The following is a 23,766-nucleotide window of genomic DNA, read 5'->3' as shown; positions in this document are numbered from 1 at the left end:
TGGGATCTTCATGGACCGGGGCTCGAACGCATGTCCCCTGCATTGGCAGGCGGATTCTTAACCACTGTGCCACCAGGGAAGCCCCATAGTTTTAATTTACAAGAGCGCTTTCTTGTTCTCCAAATATTTCTTTTTCATGTATTTTATTCTTATTTCAAGGGTGTGATACTGTTTTCTTTTATGTTTCTGCTGGTAATATAAGTTTCCCTGAAGTTTTATTCTGCTTACTGAACTATATCTATATCCTCTGAGATATTTTTCTTTTCTGTTTGCGTTTGGTCTCTATCTTTCATGTTAGAGTCTTTGGTGATCTTTGACTGGTTGTTTGCCATTAAGCATTAGGCACTGAGAAAGAAGGCAGAAAGCTTTTTGAGTGCGGGCGGGTTTGTGGACTTCATTCAAGGTTATCAGCCAGGGCTTAGGCGTTTCGTTGGGAGACTTCTGCCCGCTCATTCGGATCCAGCACACTGGCCACCTTCGGTTCCTTCTCATGGAAATGCTCTTCAGATCTGCATGGCCATTTCTTCCATTGTGTAGGTCTTAGCTCAGTTATTACTTTACCGGAGAACTTCCTTAAATACATTATCTAAGGAGGCGTGACCCTCTCAGTTTACTTACATTGCTTTATTTTTCTCCATGGCCCTTCTTTAACTCTGATATATTCGTTTCTTTTATTTGTCTCTCTCTCCCACTAGAAAGTAAGCTACTTGAGGGCAGAGTCTAAAATAGGGCCTTCTTCATTAAGCACTTGATAAATATTTACAGAAGGAAGAATGGAGGGACAGAGAGGAGGAAGGTAGCTCAGTATCTCTAGGTCTTTCCTCTTGGGCTGGTCCGAGTCTCAGAGGGATCCTCCAGTCCCCTGCCTGGGGGTTAAGCCTGGATCACTGTGGCCTGAAAGCCAAGGGAGGGAAGGGGGCTGGAAGTCTTGCCATCTGGGATATTCACTTCTGTGTGTTCCTCGATCTCAACCCCTGCAGGGTCCCACCCTCTGCTGTGCATGGTGTCCCAGGGTCTAGACCCTCTCTGTTCACAGACTCCAGAGTGGAATCCCTGTCTCTGCCGAGGTGGAAAAGGGCTCATCCCCGCTGTGCAGGAAGAAGGAGAGGGGGGTTGAGGAGTCCATCTGCTCCTTTTACCTGTTTTCAGCCAGGCCCCTGCCTGCCCCGCACCTTCAGAAGTAGCTAGTAGCTCAAGGGTCTGCAGTGTGAATTCGCTTGCTTCCTGTGTGTTTCTCTCTGAGGTTTTGGCAGAGAAAGATGGTGACACCTCCTCATGCTTTCTTTGTGCTTGTTTTGTGTTTCTGTGTGTGTATTGTAACACATATATTTGATATGAAACATACATTAAATTTTCTTACTGCCCTTTTAGTGGAGGGAGCAAAGCTTAACCCATGTGTTCAATTTGCTATGTTTAACTGCCAGTCTGGCCCTGGCCAGACACTCCTGGCCATCTCCCTGGTGTCCACCACGTGTGCTGCAGAAAAAGTCTGATATTTGCTTTCCCTTTATAGCGTAGGCAGCAAAATCACATAATTTTTCAGAGCTGAAAAGACCAGGCACCCTTGCCATAGGATCTGCAGGATCCCCAGAGAAGGCAGGATGAGGCTTAGGACAGGAAGCCCTTCTCAGCTGAGCCCTTAGGGCCTGTGTGGTGCTCTCATCACCCAGAGCCACTCTCACAAGCCCTGCACTCACAGAGGGCAGCCGCACCCTCCTCCCCAACCAGGCAGCTCTCCTGTCCTCTGCTTGCTTCGGACAGACTCCGCTGTCCTGGGACCTGGCGTCCCCCCGGCAAACCCCCAGCCCCACGGAGGGACTGACTCCGCCTTTCCCCTGACATAAACACAGACACCATTTTAATCCCTTTCTTCTCTTTCTTTCTTTTTATTTAAGAACTGTTTAAAATGCAGAAAAGAATGAAAAGTGTTATAACATTCACTCACATACTCATCCCCAGAACTGACTGTAGTTAACATTTTTCACACTTTGTCTTTTTATTTTAATCAAAGAAATAAAACATTCCAGTTGGTATTGAAGTATCCTTTGTTCCCCATCAGCAAACCCCAGTCCTCACCCTCTCCTGAGAGACAACCACTATCATGAATTCAGCATATCTTCTCCCAGAATAGTAAAAAAAGCATTTTACAAGCATATATGTTTTCATGAGTAGCATGTTCACAGTGATTGTGAAGCACTCTGTAAACCACATGGTGGTCTGCAGGCCGAATAGGCTTTTAGAAGGACAGTTCTTGGCCCACTTTTTCATTCTCCTTATTAACAGACCACCTACCATATTTCAGCTGCAGCCCTAGGATTTTATATGCATTACAGTATTTAATCCTCATTCCTCAAGCAGTAGCTTTAGAGAGATTGTTTTAAATCACTTGTTTTTCTGGCTTGTTTAATTACTACTATGGCAACAACAACATTTTTTCCTTCCATTTTTAAACTTCATATCCATAGTATTTCAGCCTCATTATGGGTTAAATTGAGTTTTATGGGTGGGCCGAGTAACTCAATCGAAATGTATAGCTTTATTTCTCTGGAAAAATTGCTTCCAAGCTTCAAATAGCCAATTACCAGGGAAGTTTTGGAACACTACAAGTTTATGAGTTGGGACCACAGTACTGTTTGCATTGTTCTCTGACTAGTTCATGGAAGGATAGCTGATGTCCCCAGAGAGATCCTAAGCTTCTTTAGGGCAAGCACTACATCTTGCATGTTTCCCATAACACCCAGCAGGTACCAACCTCAAGAATGTATTCAACAAATGCTTGTTTAATTCCTTCAAAGCCCAGCTACCTTGTCTGCCTCCAGGAAATGGGTGCTGATGGGAGGGTGGTGGGAACCTCTGCAGTAGTCACTAAATCATACACCATCAAACTCAGTGACTCACAGATGGGGCCCAGGGAAACGGTGTGTCTCGTCCAGGTTCACGTGGCTGGCTGGTAATTACAGTAGTAATAACAATATCAGCTATTTTTCTTAGAGCCTAGTTTGTGCCAGCACTGTTCTAGGTGTTTTACATTTGTTAATGTGTTTAATCTTCACACACCAAAAATTTAGATAGGTATTTTTATTATCCTCATTTTACAGAGAGGAGACTAAAGCCCAGAAAGGTTAAGCAGCTTGCCTAAGGTCACAAAGCTGGTAAAAATTCAAACCCAGGAGCCTGACTCCAGAGCCCATGCTGTCAACCACTTTGCCATCCTACCTCTAGTTCATGAAAGGCCATGATTAAAACCTGCTGTCTTGACTGTCCCCCAGTGATCCTCTCAACTGGAAATATTTTACATAATAATACAGTGCTGGCATTTTCACTTGCTTCATGTCACACGATCTGTGTTAAAGCCTTGGGCAGTAGGCAAGATAGGTACTTTTTTCTAATGCTTTCATATACATTCTACCAAACTCAAACAATACAGAAAAGTACAAAAGTACAATTAATGTCTCTTGAAATTCTTCCATCCAAACATTTTTGCAAACATTCTTGTAGACATCCCTCTTTGAATGCATGTGTGTATAGGTATTTACAGTTTTAACATAATCAGGACCTCTTTCTAGATGCATTTTTGTAACCAAGGGAGTGGTATTATTTCCATCAGCATTGGACAAATGAAGAAACTACAGCTCAGAAAGCAGGCATGACTTGTCAGCTGGAGAGATGGCAAGTGCCAGAGTTGGGACTTCAGTCCCGTGTGGGTTTTTCTGTTTGGGGTAGGTGCTCAGAGCAAAGACCCGCACGTATTTTTTGACACTCATTGTTCCTGTTCAGACACTTCCTCCCAGCACCCAGTCTTGGCTCTGAACTGAGTGGTGCTACACCCCTGTTGTTCTGTTGTCTTTCTGGGAGTGTTGCCTACTAAAGAGATTCTAAGTCCTGGGCGAGTAGGAATATTTATACAGCTCTCCATAAGCTCAGTAAAAATGGCAGTCGAGCTTTTGTGTAGCCTAAGTGGTGGTGATGGTGTCCTGGCCCTGTGAAGCGTGAACCCTCCTCAAGGTTGCACCCTGATTACAAATGTGGCTCCGATGTGACAATGTCCTGATGCCTCCTTATCCTTTCCGCACTGGGCAGCACTGAGAGTTGTTTTGAAAAAGTTCAGGGGAAATGGAATCTGATATTTTGGAGGGAGAGATGCTCATTATCTCATCCTCACCAGCTTCCCTTCCTACTCGTATTTTGGTCTTGGGGTTGATATCCAGTTTGCTGAAAATGAAATCATCTATTCAACTCTCGGGCTGTGTTAGTGAAAATGAACTCTAATGTGATTAGATATTAATGCAGGGTAATGGAGGATTGGTATTAAGTTGAAACCTTCTGATCTTATTACTCCACAAATGCTCCCTCCTTCTCAGGCTGCTGCCCTGCCAGCCCTGCTTCCCCCAGCAGAGGTGGGGGCCGGTGGTGCCAGCCCAGGCCCGCCACGGAGGCTGGGGCAGGAGATGGGAGCCTAGGGGGCCATGGTGAGGAAAGGGAGACCGGGGTTCAGGCCCGGCTCTGCCCAGGATGACTCACAGCGAACCCTCGCTTCCTTCAGGGCCTTGGCCTCCACTCCACACTGCGGAGGGAGGAGGGGTCTTCCACAGAGGGAATGATTAGGGGCCTGTCTGCACTCTCAGAGCCCTGAGCATGTTGTCGAGTACCATGAGCTTATGAGAGTCAAGTTATACCTTCACGTCCAGAAGCACTGGGCGATTTTTTGGATTAGCATAGGACTAGAAATCTAAGAAGAAAAGTCTTTACTCTGTCTGCTCCACTCTCGCCCCCTTCTCTACGCTAGTCCTGTTTGTGAAACTGGCTGAACCTAATAGTTGTCACCATCTGAGGTCACTTGCCCTACCTAGTTCTGTTTCCCTTTCCTGGAGGGGTGGTCTGAGAAGCAGGGTGGACCAGCTTTGGTGTGTGCTGCCTGTTGCATTAGCAGCAGGGATGGGACTCTGATGCCCTCGCAGCGTGGACCTTCCTGCCGGAGGAACTTCGGCAGGAACTTCCCCTGACCTGCCGGAGGAAGGATGCAGATCTGTGCTCAGTTACCCTGCTTAGCTCAGAAGTGACCCCGAGGCCTGTGGGAGCGAGCCCAGGCCCAGAGTTGAAGCCCCACAGGGCCTTCCTCATAGGCCCACCCTGGCCCACAGGCTTTCCAAGGGAGCTGCATGGTTCTGGGAGCAAAACACTGAGAAAAATGGGCCAGGAGTGCAGGCCCTGGGGATGGTCAGATGGCATCACCTTCATGTATGAATAATAGCCTTTTTACAAAGAGAGTGATTTTTCTTATGCTGTTCCAGAAACATGCTTCCAGAGGCACAGACTTTGCACACAGGATGGTAACGACTTTTTAAATGACCTTAAGGGGCCTGGTGTCCAGGCAGCAGTGAATCGGTCTCAGTGGGAAGCTCACAGGGAGAGAGAAGATGGAACACCTGAAAGCAAAGGGGGAAAAACAAACCGCAAATAGGTGTATTTTCTTTAGTAGCATTACTTAGTAATTAGACAATTACAGGAAACAGCTTCCCAGCAGCTGGCACTTCCACTGTGTGGACAGAGGAGGGATGCAACAACTGTGAACTCCTCACATTTCTTATGAAAGTATTACTGGCGTTTGCAGCTGTGGATGCTGGGCTCCCCGTGTGTTCTGATGAACTGGGCGGTAAACCGGGAGCAGACTGCCTCCTCTCAGTGGGGGCTTGGGGCCCGCTCGGCTGGGCTTTAAATGAACTGGCCCAGCCCCTGCTGATCCTTGAGGAATGGCTTTTAAAGTAGTGGGGCTGCTTTTGAGCCCACCCGGAGACTGGCTGGTCCAGAGACTAAAGTGTTTGGGGGACATATTTGGAAGTGGGAGAAGGAGAGAGCTGAAGGGAGGCCTGTGGAGAAGCTGCCTCTTCTTCCCCAGGTGCCACCACTCGCAGGGGGTGGGGTGAGGGGTTCAGACAGGAGCCTGGGGCTCACACTGCAGCGCGTGCCGCCCAGCCCCGTCCTCCCCTTGCCGTGCCTCAGCTCCTCCTCCTCCCAGGGCTCTCCAGCGAAGTCACTGCGCCCACCTGGACGCATCCATTCAGCCCACAGCCCTCTGAGGGAAGCCCCATCGTGGCCCTGTTACTTCATGAACTCCCCCAGCCTTGGTCACTCCTCTGTTTGGCCCCACGCTCGTCACTACGCGCACGCAGTCTGCCCTTCACGCTTACGTCGAGCTTTATGAGAATCCCGTCGCCTCCGCAGAAGGGCAGGGCGCCTTCTTTGATGAGATTGTAGGGAACACTGTGTGCCCCCTGCCCCTCCCTCCACAGTGGGTGGAGCCCTGTTCCCCCCACACACACCGCAGGAGGCCCTCCCCGTCCACGTACTGGGCTCTGCTGGCCCCGTGCTGTCAGCAGGGTCAACTGGGTGGTCTAACCAGGCAATGCTTGTGCTTCTCCTCACAGGTCCTGGCAATCAGTAACTTTTGAAAGACGGCCGGCCTCCTTCATTCGAATCGTTGGAACACACAACACAGCAAATGAGGTAAGGGTCCCCTTTCGTGAAAGACACGGTGATACTTCCTGGCGTACAGGTAAATGCCACATCCTGAGTTAAGTGGAGCTGTTTGTTCCACCCGCTAAGGTCCTGTTGTTCAGACAGCTCGTGACAGAAGAAAGTCTGCTCTTGCACGGTGGGGACATCGTTACCATTTCTGGGTGTCTCTTCACCAGCGAATGGAAGCCAGCTCCTGCGGCTTTGCTTCCGCCTACCAGCCACTCTGCAGAGACCTGGAGAGGTCAAACGCCCTGTCCTCAGAGTCCTCCGCCCTCCCAGACGTCAGCTGTCTCAGGGGTACCTGGGCCCTCTGAGCACGGTGTGCAAGGAGCCCCAGCCCCGTGGGGCAGCTGAGGCGCACAGTTGCTGGTTTCTTCCGTCCGGCCACCCAGTCCTGTGCCAGCCTGCACATAAGTGTTCTTGGGTGAGCCTCTTCCTCCCTGGCCTGTTCCTCACCTAGGCCCAGGCCTGGATCCCGGGGCAGCAGCCATTCCATTGGGCTGCACTGTTTGTGGATGTTCCGCCACCTTTGGATTTCACGAGGGAAGAGTGGGCAGGTTATTCTCCCCACTTTGGGCTCCTGCGGTCAGGGCAGCAGGCAGGTGAGGTTCCTGGGCCTCAAACATGCTGTTTTACTCTGGAGAAGTGTAGGGGGTTCCTCCAGATCAGAGAGGAGAGGACAGTGCCCGCAGTGAGTCGAGAGCATGAGGAGAGGGCACTTTGAGTGCTTGCACCAGGACCGTGAGCGCAGCCCAGGGCTGCGCCAGGCACGCCGGGACTGCCCCCCTCAGCAGTGTGGATCCCCGCTGGGCTCACAGAGGCACCTCAGGTTCCACTCACACCGTTTAAGATGAGAAGAACATCTGTTTCCATTTTGAACGCAAAATAATCAACCCGTAAGTTAATTATTACTTAGCCTTTCTGTTTCTCAGGTGGGCGTAGAGTAAGTGCCGGTGCTGGTGGGTTGGAGTCTGGCAGGTGACCGTGCTGTGGCTCCATGTGCTCATCAAGCTCGTGCTTTTACAGTCAGATGTGCTTAGCGTGCACCCCTGAAGACCTGACCGCTGGTTAAAGACCGCAGTCATAGGAACAGTAAGGTTGAAACTCGAGGTAATAAATGAAAGGCATAAAATTAGTAACCGTCCTGCAATTTCATCTTAACATGAACTTTCTCAGATCTGTACAGGACCTGCTTCCTGGGAGTGTGACCAGGGCTGTTGCGTGGGGCTCCGTACCCAGAAGGGGGCTCAGAGCTTAGGGTTTAATGCTCTCCAGCACCCTCTTGATAGTCTTGGCAATTTTACCTTTGAATTTTCTGTTATAAGGGAAGCCCCCATGGGACAGTGGAGCGCCCACCAGGGCTCGGAGCCTCGGCTGACCTGCAGGCCAGCCCCGCCCCTTCTCACCTTCCTGGGACAGGTTCTCAGCCACCCACCCCCTGACCCCTGGTGCATGGACTTGCCCAGCCTCCCCCTCCTCAGCCTGCCCTGTGGCCACTGCCACCCACCACTCCCAGTGGGGGCCCCGCACGCTTGTGGGGAGAGTCAGGATCTGGTGTGAGTCCCACGTGTGAGTCCCAGGATAGGGCCCTGGGTGCCGTGAGCACCTGCCCTGACCTAAGGCCCTCCCCCAAGCCTGAGCCCGAGCGAGCGCAGCATCAAAAAGCAAATGAAAACCCCAGGACACGTCAGGAGAGACACTGTGGGAGCAAAGGAGAGGCTTTTTTCCTGCCATTTTGAACAAGAGGCTCTACATTTTCATTTTGCACTGAGCCCCACACATCATGCAGCTGGCCCTGGATTCATGCATTATGTTTGTCAAGTCAGAATTCTCCAGGGCACATCAAGGTGCTTCTGGTACTTCAAAAAGTATTTTAAGAAGTGCAAATATTGTGATAATTTATATTCATTTTGCCTTTTTATTTATTTAGAATAAAAATGATACACGCCCACAATGTGTTTCTTGCAGAGAAGAGCTTATAAACAGAAGCCTGAAACGTTTTCTTACCTCTTCATTTCAAAACAAACCTGAAAATTACAAAAGTAAAGCAACTGATATTTTTTAAAGCATAAAATTAAAGAATTCTAAACATCAGGTCATAAAAACACTTTTTTTTTGATAATGGAACAAAAGTAAATTTGAATCTGCATTTTAATATATATTTGAGCCCCAAACCAAACATCATAGTTGTTAAATTTTGCCAATAAATCTCAATTTTTCTTACCACTTAAATTAATTATGTATGTATTACTTACTAAATTGGAAAACAATTTGAACTTATCTTTACATAATAGTATATGAAGCTAAAATTAAATATTTTTATTTGCAGTCACTTGTTTCTTATATAATGCATTAAAAAAAGACACATTTTTTTCTTTAATTCCTAAATGGGACTCTGTAATTATCATTTACAACAGAAAGAATTCTTAAGTCAGAGAAGGCTGAGAAGCACTGGAGCAGGTCTGGTCAGAGTCTTTTTCCAGCCCTCAGCCCCAAGCCCCATCACCTCAGAGGCCAGATGAAAAATAACTTCCCCTTAGAGAACTCTAAAGCTGGAGTGCAAGATCCCCTGTCCCTGATGAGTTTACAAAAATATCTGTGCAGGGAGCCCCAGCTACTTTGGACCTGCCAGTTTGGAGACTGGACCAGCCAGTTTGCATGGGTTGACTTAGGTCACTAATTAACGGGTGACCCGTCATATTTGGCTGATGCGCAACTTGCTCAGCTGCCGTATTGGGTGGGTTATTGATCAAGGAAAAAAGCCTGTGTAGTGTTGCCAACCTGGGAACATCTCAAATCATAAACCAAACAATGACCAGGATTATAAGACAAGATCCATAAACTGTCATTTTCAGAACAAACAAGAAGGCACAAGAGTTGAATTTCACAGAGCACCAAGGATGTAGTGAACCCTCAAAGAGAACGTCCTTTACTGCAGCACACTGGGTTCTGGGCGTCATATCCCCGTTCTTAGAGAAGGGCAAGGATGTGGGGCAAAGGTCAGAGGTGTGAGGGAAGGAGGGTGACTGGGGTCGGTCAGGCAGGACTCCTGGGGAGGCCAGGCCTGGGAACCGTGATGGCGCCGATAGCCGGGAAAGGCAGACGGGGGTCCAGGACAACCCTGGTCCCGAGTCCCATGGAGCCAGAACCGTGTCATGAGGAGACAGTGGTCAGGGAGCCTCTTCCTCACAGTGGAGCGGAGGCAGGGGTGCCTCAGTCTGGCCCTGCTTGTTTGCTGAGTGACACCAGTGGCCTTGGTTTAGTCAGAGCCAGGACCTCTTTCCCTTTAGATGCCGAATGTTACCAGCCCAGAGACTGTGCGAATTTCAAGAAGCATAGATGGAATTGGTTTCTAGCATGGGAAGGTTAGATGGTCTTTGTGGATAGCGGAAAGAGAAATGTGCCACGTCTCCCAGGTAAGACGGGTTTCTGCAGGTACTGCCCCGCCCGAGAGGGGGGTTCTCGCAGGGCACGGTGGGGAAGCACAGCTTGGAGCTCCTGAGGGTTGAGAGCATTCAGCAGAGACCGGCGGCTGTTCGGGCAGCAGGTGGAAAGTGGCCTGTGTGTGTGGCCAGAGCTGCCGGCAGCTCAGGAACTGCCCCCGCCTCCAGACATCCCAGCTGCTAGCGGGATAGCAGAGGTGTCCAGAGCTAAAACTGATGGGGAATTCTTGCCCGATGCGGGCACGTGTCTGTCTTGCCGTAGCCGGCCAGGCCTTCCCGCGTCAGGCTCGGCATCTGCGCTGCACGCTGATCCCCACCCCACCCCGGATCAGGGCCAGCTCTCAGGTGACGCAGCCGAGGAGGGCTGTGGACGTTCAGATTTCTTGATCACCTGTTTGGGCACGCTTCTGATTTCCTCAGCATTTCATCCCTGTCCTCTGGGAAGTGCATGTCTGCTCCTGGCATCTGTCTCTCATTTTCCTTTGTGAGCACCACGGCAATGAATCCATTTAATTTTTTAGCTACGTTTACGGCTTCTGTCAATAAATTCCCCTAATGTTTACCTCCCAAAGACTCCACCACTTGCTTCAGTGACCTCCTGCGCCTTGTGCACTCAGCATTTCCTTGTCATTTATCTTAACTTCTTAGAACATTCTCCTTTCGTTGCCTACCAGCGAGTTTGTCATCCTGCTCCTCCTCTCGGCTCTGTAATCCTCCCTGGGGCGTACTTCTCACGTTTCTCTGCTCTGCCCTTGGATATGATCCTCCCTCTGCCCTTTCGCAGGCTTCTTTCCTCTGTCTTCCTCTCACGCTTAGCACTAGATGGCAGGCATGTGTCAGTTTGTCTTTCAGCGAGTGCCCCCTCCGTCCTGCTCTCCTTCAGTTGTTTTCATTCATCTGAATCTTCCCAGTGCCTGTAGCCAAAAAGGTCTCCTTGGCTGTTTCCTCCATCACTTTCTCTTGGTCTCAGTCACCAGTGCAACCGCGAGGTCATTCCAGCCCACCTGCCTCAACTGCTACTTGACTCCGAGCTACTCGAGAGGCAGGCATTGCTTCCCTTTCTAAGGCTCTCTTGTCTGAAGGACGTTGGATATGGCCTTGTCAATAGGACCACCTTCGGGTCCTGGTGGATCTGAAGTTTCCACTCATGCCGTGCAGCGGCCGTGCTAGTTCTGATGCAGCTCCTCTCACACACCCTTCATTTTCATTTCACTAGTTACCATAGCAAAGCTGCAAAGGCACACTGCTTTGTCCTTAAGGAGGTCAGGCTGGGTCCAGATGAGGTCTGTCTGTGGACCTATGAAAATCCGTTAGTCTATTAAAAGAAATAGAAGTTACGCCTGTTTCTTCTTACGGCTTTGATGAAACCTGGGTTGGAGAACAGGTTCTGGAGTGATTTTTTAGGAGGCAGAGACCTCAGGGGCACAAGCAGCCCCGGGGATTAGAAAGGACTTGTAGGAAAAGCTAACTTTCTGCACTATGGAAAGACCCGCGGGAAAGCCTTTGCCTAGTCAGTAATAGAGAGTGAGGATGGGGTCGATGGTCTGTAGGCAGCTCTCAGGTCTCCATTTACGTATTGAATTTATGTAGCTGAGGAGACAGGCTATGTGGTATTTGTCTTGTATCCTAGCCTTAGCCTGGGCCTGGGGCATGTGAGCAGAGAGTACCTGCTGCCTGAGTGAGCAGATGAATCGTTCGGTCTGTCCGTCCATCTCTCCCTCTCCCCATCAGGCAGCCAAATAAAGGAAAAGATTTAGTGAAACAACTTCTCATCCCCGCGATCCATGGGGATGAACATTACAGCATGTTGAAGGACAGAAGCCAGTACAGAAGAATCCATGTAGTAGGATTATGTTCATACAAACGTCAAAAACAGGCAAAAGTAAGTTGTAACATCTAAAGATGTGTACACAGAAAAGAAATGATTATTATTAAAGCCAGACTGTGGTCTCCAGCAGGGAGGCTCAGATCAGGAAGGGACCACAGGGCGCCAGCAATTTTCCTGGTTCTTGACCTGCGTGTGGTTTACACGGCTGGTGTTGACTATATAGTTATTCAGCAAGCCATACGTTTGTATTTCATGCACCTTTTAGCGCATGGTTTTCACAATAAAAATGTTCTGGTTTAAGCAAAAGGGATAAATTGCCGAGGAAACCAAAGCTGAGCGATGTTCAGTGACTTGCACATCGTCATGCCTGGTGAGTGGCAGAGCCAGGCTTTGAACCCAGGCAGTCGGCACTTAACATCCAGGCTGCTCTGTGTCCCCATAATAAAGGCATAATAAATGGTAAAGCTTCAGAAATGAGCCCAGCTCTGCCCGGGCCAGGTCGTCGAGTCAGGTGCTGGTGAGCAGACGGTCCCTGCGGGCAGGCTTCGTGCACCAGCCGGGCTGGAACCAGGAGAGAAACCCAGGCAGGGCCCTTCCCTGGGGTGGGGTTGCAGCTTCAGCGCCTGACAGAAGTCAGCCCACGAGAAGGCGCCTTCACCTGGAGTGGGGGTGGGGGGATGCTGCGAGGAGCAGCGCTGGTGGAGGCCGAGTGGTGGAGTGAGCAGAGAAGTTGCAGCTGACGGGGACGGTCCTGAGGAGGGGTTTCGGCCTCTGAAAAGTGGATCAGGTCATCCTGATGGGCAGACAGGGATGAGGCTGTGCTGTGGCGGGCTTGGGAGGGCGGGGAGTGCAGATCCCTCCGTGAGCTCCAGGGAGCTTGCCGCTGGAGGGTCTGCACCGCCGGCACGAGCAGGATGGAGAGTCTGTAAGTGGCTGCTTGAGCTGCCCTCCAGGACCACTCAGCGCCGAGCCTGGAGTGAGGCAGAATTTATTTACAGGCACTGTCAGGCCGGTGAGTGGCTCTGGGCTCCCTGTGCCATCCTTGTTCCCATAGCAACACGTAGCTCTAGTGAAGAAAAAACAAAAAGAAGGAAACAGACTCTGCTTAAAAAAAAAAAGCTCCTTCCTGGCCTGGTGACAGTTATTTCCCAGGCCCCACCCCCCCAGGTCTGGTCACTCCCTGTCTGAGTCCCCAAGGATTCCCTCCCCAGCAGTATCCTCCAGAGGATGTCGTCTGAGACACAGCCATAATGCACAGGGTGGGGATGTAGGGAATGAGCTGAGGAGGAGAGAGAAGTGGGTGGAAGGAAGGGAGGGGCCTTGTCCAGTGTGGACCAGGAGACCTTGGCACTGGTGCCAGCCTCATGCCCAACCAGCTGTGTGACCCCCAGCAAGTCACTTCACCTCCCTGGCTCTCAGGACACTTGTCTTTAAAATAAGGAGAGTGAACTAGATCTTAAAGGTTCCTTCCCAGTGAGACAGAAAAAAAGCAGAAAAATATTTAATTTATATTAAATTATATATAAATTATAAATTATATATATATTATAAAAAGCCATCTTTAATAGGCATCTTTATACCTAAATGTCTATTAGGAAAGATTTTATTGGAAAAAGAGAGGGAACGTGACACAACAGGGAGCACGTCATTGTTCCAGACACTCCACAAGCCTTATGCCTGTTGTAGTGGAGCAGCAGTAATCCTGCACCAAACAACCGGCCTGGGAGGAGGTGCACACAGCACCTGAGCAGGTGAGGCCTGGGGGCTGCCGGGCAGCGGGATGGATAGAGACGCCAGCTGGTGAGGATGATGTCCAGCCATGTCCTGCTGCAGAGCCAGCGGTGAGTCAGGCCTGCAGTCTCCCTGCAGCTGGAAGCCTTTGAGACAAAGCAGACACATCGCCTGGATGAAGTGAAAAGCTGCCCAGGGCAGTGGGGCCACCCGCGCGGCCTTGCGGGGAGAGCCAGAGCCCTGGTAAGGCCGTGTCTCCCGGTTCTACCTGGGAACTAGAACATTTCTCCTTTTTTGTTTTAGTTTTTCAAAAATAAAAAGATACCTCTACCACTCTAGGGCCAAATTAATTAAGACAAGGGAGTGAATCACTCCCTGGAACTCTTGAGTGTGCACACATAAAAATCGGTGGTCGGGAGTTCTGGGACTGCCTGGGGTGATGTGTTTTCTTTCTTTTTTTTTTTTTCCTTTGGCCATATGGCATGTGGGATCTTATGATCTTAGTTCCCCAGCCAGGGATTGAACCTGTGCTCCCTGTAGTGGAAGCACGGAGTCTTAACCACTGGACCACCAGGAAAGTCCCTGTGATATGTTTTGGAAAGGATGTTTTCCAGAACCTTCCAAGCAGTGGAGTTCCGGTTATTTGTGAGTGCCCTGGCCTATGTGAAGATGGGAAAGTGACATTGGAAAGTTAAAAAAACTGTTGCCGTATATAAGCAGTGTCACCAAGAAGCTTACTCCCATACCTAGTAGGAATAAATACTTGTGCAAAACTATGGGGTTATCCTGTCACCCCTAAGCAATGCTGAAAAGTTGTTGCTCACAAACTGGAAGTGTCTCCCTATGAAATGGGTTCCTTAACTGAAAATCATGTTTTGGGCTGTTCAGATGTACATACGTGAAACTTTGGTTTTAAATTGCAATGTTTTGTTAGAAACACTTGGTCTTCATTTTTAAGGAACAAAAATAAAACATCTCTACAGTCTAAAGATGGACTCGTAACTTGTTCCTGAGATGAGTGTAAGAAGATGTAATTGTCATTGTCATCAGGCTCAGTTAATGTTTGCTGAGTGCTGAGTGTGTGTGTGATGCTGCCACACCACACATTGCGAAAGGAGAGAGGAAGTCTTCAGGGTGTATAATTCAGAAGCCACGTCTCTGTGTCTGACCTCTGGGCAGATATCATTGAGAGGTATCTATTTTATAAAGATGTAAGTGTAAGTTGAAAGCTTGGCTCAAATCCTATTTGTATTGGTTGGCATGAAAGCAATCTGTGAAAATTACTGAGGATAAACCAGAAAGGCAAGGTAGAGTCATTGATCAACATTTATTAAATTTTCCTGATTTCTGCTACAGTTCACGGTGGACTCTTAGCCCAACTTGGGAAAATTAGCAGAGGCTTCTCTGCTTTTAAAAACCTTGAAGACACGTTGAACAAAGTGCTCAGGGAATCCCTCTAATGAAAGGCGGCAAACAGTGGCTAGCCAAGGAATTCGCCTGTTCGCCAAGAAGGGGCCAGCACATTTGTGTACATCCTTTCCAGGGTTCACCCCGGACTATCTCAAACATGTCAAGAATTTTGGCTCCCAGAGAGGAAAGGCAAAGTGATAATAAACAGCAGCTACAAAAAAGGACACACGGATGTGACTCAGGCTGCGTCGGATTCATACACACGACTACATTCCAATTTAACTGGCTCCTCTTGGAAGACAGATCCAGAGGCCGTTGAAGCTGGTTCAGCGAAGGTGCCCCTTCGTGAGCAGCAGCAATCAAACAGGCTAATGGGATACATGATTGCCGAGAAGGGAAGGGAAAATGATGCGGCGACTGGGGTAATGGATTTGCATAAATCAGTAGTGTGACTCTGCCCTGTATGCCTCATTCACTTTTGGTCACATCCTTTCCAAGGGGTATCGCAGTCTTGGGAAGGCTCGGAGGAAAGAAATTGAATCACACAAGCTTCTGAGCGAAGAGAAACTCAGCACCTGGCTGTTCCACCGAGAGGGAGGCCTGAGGTGCTCGGTGGGGAGAGGAGCTTAGGGGTGCGAGGGACAAGCGGCAGTTTCCACATGGCACCCGGTACCGCCCCTCGTGGCAGTGACGACTCCTCCAGGCAACAGCGACCTCCAGTGTCTGTGTGAAAAGAGCAGAGGCATCCCAGCCTCTCTTCCCTTTGCACCTCTGCAGGGGCGGCAGGCATCTCGGGCCAGCCCCGACCACTTGGCCACCAGAGAAGGTGCCAGTTTCTCCAGGACAGGCTCACTTTCCACCCCTGCTCCCATGAACAGAGTCAGGACCGCCCACAGGCCCCCTCTCTGGATGCCCGTTTGCAATGGATGCACATCTGAAGGGGCCTAGGGTCGTAAGGGAAGAATCCCAGCCTTGCACAAGATGATGGTGGGGCACAGACACCATGATGTTCATCCTCGTCTGCAGTGGTCCAGGACCTGGCTGGGTGTTGGCTTCGCACTGTTGTCATGTTAGGTTCAAGGCCAGTGGGTTGGATTATCGACTGAGACAGCTGAGCTGGCACGCTGTTGTACAGAAAGCGAGAGCGAGGCCCCAAGCCTTTATCTGGAAGTCCTCCTTGTCCCTTCTGCCTGGAAGGCCACTCCCGCCCTGTCTTCAAGGCCTATAATGCACGCCTTCCTCCCTGATCTTCCCTTCCAGGTGAAATTAATTTCTCACACTGTGTGTTCCTTCTCACTTGCTATTATGTTGTCTGTGTGAGGAGGCATCCTGATATGGAGAGAGCACAGATTCTGGAGCTGCTCCACCCTGAGGTTAAATCCCACTCACCACTCGTGGGCTGAGTTCCATCTGGCAGAGGTCCTGACAGCAGGGACTGTGTGATCTAGCCTCAGGCCAGTGTTTATGCTCAGTGAGGTCACTGAAGTTTAAAAAACAAAAGCAGTGAAAGGAAGGCCCTGAGGATGAGTCCAGGCCCCCGGTGCTTGGCTGGGCCTGGAGCCCCCTCGGACCCCCCTGCTGTGCCCGCTGCAGCACCATAGTCCCCCAGCCTCCAGCCTCCCAGAGGATCCTTAGAGGCTGTGAAGAATCCTTCCCTCTCCTGTGTCAGTCTTACCAAGCCTGTTATCAGGTTCTGTTGTTTATCCTTTAAAAATGATTCTTTCCTGTTTATCCCAAATTGCTATGTTCTATCTCAGGGTATTTCAAGTTTAAGGGTTTGTTGTCATCTACTTTCTTTGCTCAGGCACTTGTATTATTTGTCACCACACATGTATTCTTTTTGTAATGTCTTTAATTCAAGGAATACTTACCGTTTTAAGACTCTCCTCTGTCCGGCGACCCTGGCTCCCGCCCGGGTCCAGGCCAGGCCCTCGCCCAGTCCCCTGAGCCGTGGCCTCTTGCCTCTGCCGCCCTGCTCCCCACCTCCCCCGCTCCCGCCTTTCTTTGTCATCACGCTGGCTGGGGAGTCCACAGTGGTCGCCCTCCTCCTGCACCAGGCCTCCCTCCTCTGACCAGTCCTGCTTGACCGCCTCATCTTCCCCAACGCGGCTTAGGCGGCATCCCCCGCTCCACGGGCCGACTGGGGGCCCCTCCTCTGCACCCTCATGGCTCCCGTGGTGGCCAGAGCCTGTCCACTCACGTGTCTCTATCCTTACTGGCTGGTGCACCCTTTGAGGGGGCCAGGCCTCACAGGAGGGGGTGCAGGAGGTGCCTCATGTTTTGGAATGAATGAATGAATGAATGGGTTAGTGAATGAAAGAATGCACTTGGACCTCCTGACCTGCAAACCCTCCTCACTGTGTTTGGCTCCTCTGGCCACGCCTACTGTGTGGTGTCACCGTGTCCTGCCCCCCAGCCTGAGCCTGGAACATGGAGGCGCCGGTCCTTTCCCAGCTTGCCGCCCTTAGCCTGCTCGCTCTGTTCCCGCTGCACGCTCTACCTCCACACCCATCTTTCCATCTGTAAAACACCCTTTTTCACTTGGAATCTTCACCACATGGTTTGTGACTTACAAAGTTAACTGTTTCCTGTGCGTTGCCTTTGACTTGGCAGAGCCCGCTTGGCTCTGGAGATGCTCAGGGAACCCGCATCAAAGTTAGTTGGTCCCTTAGTGACACCCTTGGGACTCCGGGGTCACAGCCTGAAGCGCAGCCCTGACACAGCCCTGGTTCTTCACATCTGGCCGCGGAGGCTCAGCCAGGCTGCTGGTGGCTAGGGCTTCCCGGGGCTCCCAGAGGCTCCCAGTTTCCCCCAGCTTAGAGGGCAGAGCCTACGCTGAGCTCTGCAGGGTCAGGGAGAGGCATGGCTATGGTTTCTCCAAGGAGGAGCATCCACAGGAGGACACCAAAACAGTACCGTTAGGTACGTTAGGAATAATAGCCATTCGAGTAGCTATTTTAAAACAGGTTGGTTAAGTGGGCTAGAGACAGTCGTGCAGTTAAGTCACCCAAGTTAGAGGAATGGGAGTAACAGTGGCAACGGGGCAACAGCAGGGGTCCGGCTACCAGCAGTATTGAGCGCTCGCTGTAGTCGCGTCCTCCAGGCTTTTTATGGGTACAGCGTGGAGGAGAAACCCACCCTGCCTCTCAGGACTGCGTCACCCATGGGGACCCTTCCTTAGGTGACAGCCAGACGTTAGATAGCGCCGGCTGCACTGAGATCTTTTTTAAGTTTCTTTTTCTTTTTTCTTTTTTTTTTTTTTTGCGGTACGCGAGCCTCTCACTCTTGTGGCCTCTCCCGTTGTGGAGCACAGGCTCTGGACGCGCAGGCTCAGCGGCCATGGCTCATGGGCCCAGCTGCTCTGCGGCATGTGGGATCTTCCCAGACCGGGGCGCGAACCCGTGTCCCCTGCATCGGCAGGCGGGCTCTCAACCACTGCGCCACGAGGGAAGCCCTAACTTTATTTTTCAATCCAGGGTTTTTATTGATTTGTTATTCTTGTGCAAGGCCCTGAGTGAGAGAAAGGACGGCCACGCCTCGGTCCTTGAGTCAGATGGGAACTGACAGGTCAGGACACAGGCAGGAGGTGGGGCTGGGCCTTGGGCCCTGGAACCTCACAGGCTGGCCTAGAAATTAAAGAGACCCGAAGGGAGGTTCGTGAGAGCACAAGGAGAGAAAACCCATTCACTGGGAAAGGTAATACGCAGCAGGACAATGTTAAACCAGTTGAAGGGTTAGCATCAGCCTAGGGTTCCGAGGAGCAGCCACAGAGATGCTGACGGGGAGCACGAGAGCGGGGTGACATAGCTGACTGCGGGCGTGACGGGGCAGGGTAAGGAGGTCAGGTCAGAACGAGGACGGTGCCGTAAAGTGCATCGTTCAGAACAGGTGGAGACGCAGGCGCCGGGGACGAAAGATGACGCTGGGTGGTGTTGAGAAAGGGAAGGATGTTTGTTCGTTTACAAGGAGGTCTAGGGAGAGGATCCACTGAGAGTGCGGCGGGGGGTGTGCGGAAGCCAAGATGTGTTCTGGGGGGTTGTCTCCATGGCCCCACCCCGTGCTTGGAAAGACGGATGCTCCTAAAGCAAGAGACTGTCAATAACCCACCAGAAGGTGGTCCTGTCACTTCAGAAGCTCAAAGAATATGGAGCTGATGGAGAAGAGGTATTAATAGCTGCTACTTAGATTTTCAAATTTACCCTGAGTAGCCCAGGTGAGAGCTGACAGCCCAAACAGGTTTTAAATCCCCAGAAAAGGCCCTCCCCTATGGCTGTTGACAGGTAAGCACCTGCAGGTGGGCCCAAGGGGTAAGATTTGTTATAAAAGCGAGGGAGAAAGGAAAGAAAAGAAAAGGAAGGAGAGACTGGGGGCTGCCTCGGGTCCACAGGAAGCAGCACCAGCCTGAGCTTTAAGGAGAGAAGTCGGCTCACTCTAAGAGAAAATACACTCTGCCCATACAAAGAGGATGCGTGGTCTCGGGCTTCATATTAGTTTGAAAGGTGAAATTTGAAACAGTGGTAGATAAATGAATTGAAGTGGGAATATGGAAGAAATAGTGATGCAGGAAGTTAAGCATGGAATTTATATTTTAAGTATAATTTCACAGTTGATATTACATTTGTCTTCTCCGTGAACCTGATTCTGTGGAAGAAGGGTGCATGTGTATGCGTGCATAGTGCACGTGTGCCTGTGTGCGTGGTGTGGGTGTGCACGGTGTGTGTGCTCGAGCTGTGGAGGCTGTAGAGTTCCCAGGAGGAAGCAGGGGCAGCCGCGTCCCCCTGGCTCTCTGCACTTCCTGAGCCCCCTGCGGTCTCCTCCGCCTGGTCCTTTCTCAGGGAGAGTGGCAGGTGTCCAGGCCTGGCTGCATCCTGCCCACTCCCGGGGTACCAGTGCCTTATCCTCTAAAGACAGGCCCTTATCCAGGACTCAGGAAACATGGGCAGATCCAAGTTCAGTAGGTCCTCTGAGCTAGCAGGCCACTTGGAAGGAACTGGTGGGCCTGACCCAAGGATAGTGAGGGTTGAGCTCTCCTGGGAGCAGTGGGTGGCCAGGGCTCAGAGCCTGGCCCTGGCCCTGTGCCACATGGCTTGCCTCTCACAGCTGTCCACGCAGGCCCAGGCACCCACCAGTCCTTTCCAAGCACATCACTACACGCCAGTTACATGCTTACAGTTTAGCCTCAGCATTTGCGCCTAAGTTCGATGACAGCTTTACAACAACTTGCATCATCTTACTTATCTAGGGCTGGTTTAGAAGTCTGGAGGCCAAAGGGAGAAAACTCTTGGGATACGGTAGCACCAGTAGGAGAGCCGGGGCCCTACCAGGTATTTGTCCAGGGTGCTGGTTCTGCCTCCTGGTCCCCCAGCCACTGGTGGCCTCCGGCTCCCTCAGCCTCAGTTCCTGTCATGTTACTGGCTTACCACAGCAGTGTCTCTAAGACTGTCTTGTGCCATCAGGCCCCTCAGGAACTGGCACTCACCCCTAAATCCTATTCCAGCAGATCACAGAGTGTTTCTGCTCCAAAGCTCTCAATGGCCCTGCTGCCGACTTTCCCCTCTCCTCACGGTTTGCCACTCGGATCTTCTCAGACATCACTTGGCTCTTTCCTCCCAAGGTCTTCACCCATATTATTCCCCTTGCCTGGAACACTTCTAACCCTAAAATGTCCTCGCCTTCCCTCCAGGTCCTGTCTATTAACTTTTCTTTTAATTTTATTGAAGTATAGTTGATTTACAATGTGTGTTTATTCTGTTCAGCAAAATGACTCAGTCATATATATATTCTTTTTCATATTCTTTTCCATTATGGTTTGTCACAGGATATTAAATACAGTTCTCTGTGCTATACAGTAGGGCCTTGTTGTTATCCATCCTATACGTAATAGTTTGCATCTGCTCATCCCAGACTCCCAATGCGTCCGCCATACACCCCCCCTCACCTTGGCAACCACAAGTCTGTTCTCTATGTCTGTGAGCCTGTTTTTGTTTCATAGTTATGTTGATTTGTATCGTATTTTAGATTCCACATATAAGTGATATCATATGGTAATTATCTTTCTGACTTACTTCGCTTAGTGTGATAATCTCTAGATCTATCCATGTGGCTGCAAGTCTGCCTATTAACTTTTCTTTTTTCTTGTTGGCTGCACTGCACGGCTTGCAGGATCTTAGTTCCCCAACCAGGGATCGAACCCACACCCTTGGCAGTGAAAGCGCAGAGTCCTAACCACTGGACTGCCAGGGAATTCCTGCCTATTAACTTTTTTTTTTTTTTTTTTTTTTTTGCGGTACGCGGGCCTCTCACTGTTGTGGCCTCTCCTGTTGCGGAGCACAGGCTCTGGACGCGCAGGCCCAGCGGCCATGGCTCACGGGCCCAGCCGCTCCGCGGCATGTGGGATCTTCCCGGACAGGGGTACGAACCCGTGTCCCCTGCATCGGCAGGCGGACTCTCAACCACTGCGCCACCAGGGAAGCCCATGCCTATTAAGTTTTAAAAGGACTCTATTGAGGGCTTAGAGTCTTCTAAGCACAATGAGCAATGGCCTTCAAACATTTTGTTTGCATATCCCCTAAAAGAGCTCTGGGGAAAAAAGTGTAATTTTTTGAACATTTTAAGGTTGAGAAGTAAAAATTTCTTCATAAGTTTAAATACAATTATTTTTGTTAATATGAGATAGAAAAAATATTTTAAAAGACGGAAGATAAGGATTAATTATTAGGAATACATATTTGATGACATGATTTGGTAAAATAGATTTTAACCAACTCGTTGAATAAGGCACACCAAATCTGAAAGTAATTGTGGAATTATTCATGGGATTTAGCCAGTGTATTGTGAAAATGTTTTTATAATTCTGGGGAAATTGCAGTTACGTTTAAAAGAATTACATGAGTCACATATACAGTTCGGTTCTGAATTCAGAACATCTCACTCAGGCCAAATTTCACTCTCATGGGGACCCGGAAGGCATCAGGGCCCATGACTCATGGGAGGGTGCTCCCCATCCAGGGCTTGGCATCCGTGTGAGGGAGGTCGGTGTGCCCCAGTGCGTACTGTAGCACGGGCAGGCGAGGGCTGTGCTTTCCTTCTGTGAGGTGGGGAAGGGTGTTGTGAATTCAGTCATGTTCTCAGGCAGTTTTAGAAAATACTGAATTTGAGGATCTGGAAATTGATTCCCTTAAAACTGCCAGCATGCTCCTTGGAAAGTCGATCTGTGTGCTTCATACTGAAGACGCCCCCAGGAGAGGATGTGATTCTCCTGTGCAAAGAGCTCGGGACAGGCACCACAGAGCAGGGACCCCAGGAGGACTTGGCTGTTAGTGGAGAGAGGAATTTCTGTGGGGGGGAGGGCATCCCTAAAGACCCTCCTCTGACATGAGCTTCCTCTGGCTGCCCCTGTGCCCCCGGCTCACACACCAGCAGTTATCTCCTGCTCCGGGCGTGTCAGGCTCACCCCCAACCCCCAGCCGTGCTGTGTGTTCTCAAGGTCAGGGCCGAGGCTCACCCTTGTTTGCCGAGTGGTGCCCTGTCTGCTCAGTGGTGCTTCCTGAGTGAGTCACGGTGGAAGGCAGGCTTTTCCTGGCTCCTGCGGGGGGGCCATTCCTCCATGTGAGGGTGTTTGTTCCTGGCTGGCCCAGGTCACCTCAGGTTGAAGTTCCCTCCCCAGCACTGCTGCCCAGAGGATGATTACGCACCAAGAACTTGTTCCATTCCGGAGGGCACAGGAGGAGGTGAGCAACGGCTCTTAGGATGCTTGGAGATAAGCCTGGGTCCTCCCCTGGGGTAATGCCCTGTAGGCTTTTTTTTAGAAAATAACTTTATTGTAGTATAATTCACATGTCATACAACTCACCCATTTAAAGCATAGTGCTTTTTAGTATATTGACAGAACCATGTAGCCATTGCCACCATCAACCCCACTGACTTTTAACCCAACTGCCAGATGTAAGAATTAATTAAAGAAGAAAGAAAAGCTCATGAGACAAAATGGAGAAATCCAGTGGGAACATTGTATAGGAATCCATGCTGTGCTGCCTGCAACTCATAGACTCATCGGTCCACTTACTTTTATCCTGACTGACTGAAAAGCGCTTACCACCCTCTAGTTGCTGCCTGTCCGTGCCAGTGGCGGGGGGGAGCGGAAGGACCTGCCGTCACTCTTGTGGGGACAGTGTCCCGACTCATGGCAGCTCTGGGGTCCGACACTGACCCATCACTCACCGGGTCTCTCCTTTCTCTCACCAGGTGTTCCACTGCGTCCACTTTGAGTGTCCCGAGCAGCAGAGCAACCAGAAGGAGGAAAACAGCGAGGAATCGGGGACAGGGGACACTAGCCCAGCCAGTCAGCAGCCCGACCCCCACGCCTTGCAGGCCCCCAGCGGCAACTCACTGCACTCCAGCCCAGGCTCCAACTCATACTCAGCCAACCGGCAGCACCAATAAGGGAGGCGCACGTGTGGAGTGATTCGGCTGGGCCCAGGTGGCACAGGAGCCGTGTCCTCCCCAAGCAGGGATTCCTGTGGACGCCTCCCCCCGCCACCCCCGCCCCACGAGGAACAGACCTGGCTGCAGAAACACACAGGACAGGTTTCCTCCCAAGGACACAAAGGGGCTGCTTTGTTCTCCTCAGTTTGTTCAAATCAGGCTGGTCTCCAGGGGGAAAAAGTGGGTCTTCAATCTTCATCAAGTCCGTTAACACCCTACCTCTCTAATCTAACCCCGCAAAGACCACAGAAGGAAGTAATAGGCCTGAGTCGGAATACAAAGATGGCACATGAACACAGGAATGGAAGAGAATGTATTAGGCCTTCCTTACCTGGAGGCACCCTGTAGGAAATG

General features: G+C 50.6%; 1 protein-coding gene across 1 annotated transcript in view; it reads left to right on the top strand.

The window, feature by feature from the left end:
• Positions 1–23,370, top strand: part of BTBD9 (BTB domain containing 9) — a gene marked incomplete at its 3' end in the record, with an annotated part of 374,760 nt that extends 351,390 nt beyond the window's left edge. Inside the window, exons 10-11 of the mRNA XM_079712034.1 lie at positions 6,426–6,504; positions 23,173–23,370. Of these exons, the coding sequence (XP_079568160.1) occupies positions 6,426–6,504; positions 23,173–23,370 (277 nt within the window). The remainder of the gene's footprint in view (positions 1–6,425; positions 6,505–23,172) is intronic.
• Between the last annotated feature and the right edge of the window lie 396 nt (positions 23,371–23,766).

The sequence above is a fragment of the Hyperoodon ampullatus genome (assembly GCF_949752795.1).
Source record: "Hyperoodon ampullatus genome assembly, chromosome: 10".
In the NCBI taxonomy this organism is placed as follows: Eukaryota; Metazoa; Chordata; class Mammalia; order Artiodactyla; family Ziphiidae; genus Hyperoodon; species Hyperoodon ampullatus.
Note: the sequence above shows the minus strand (reverse complement) of the source record. Positions and strands in the feature narration are given on the sequence as shown.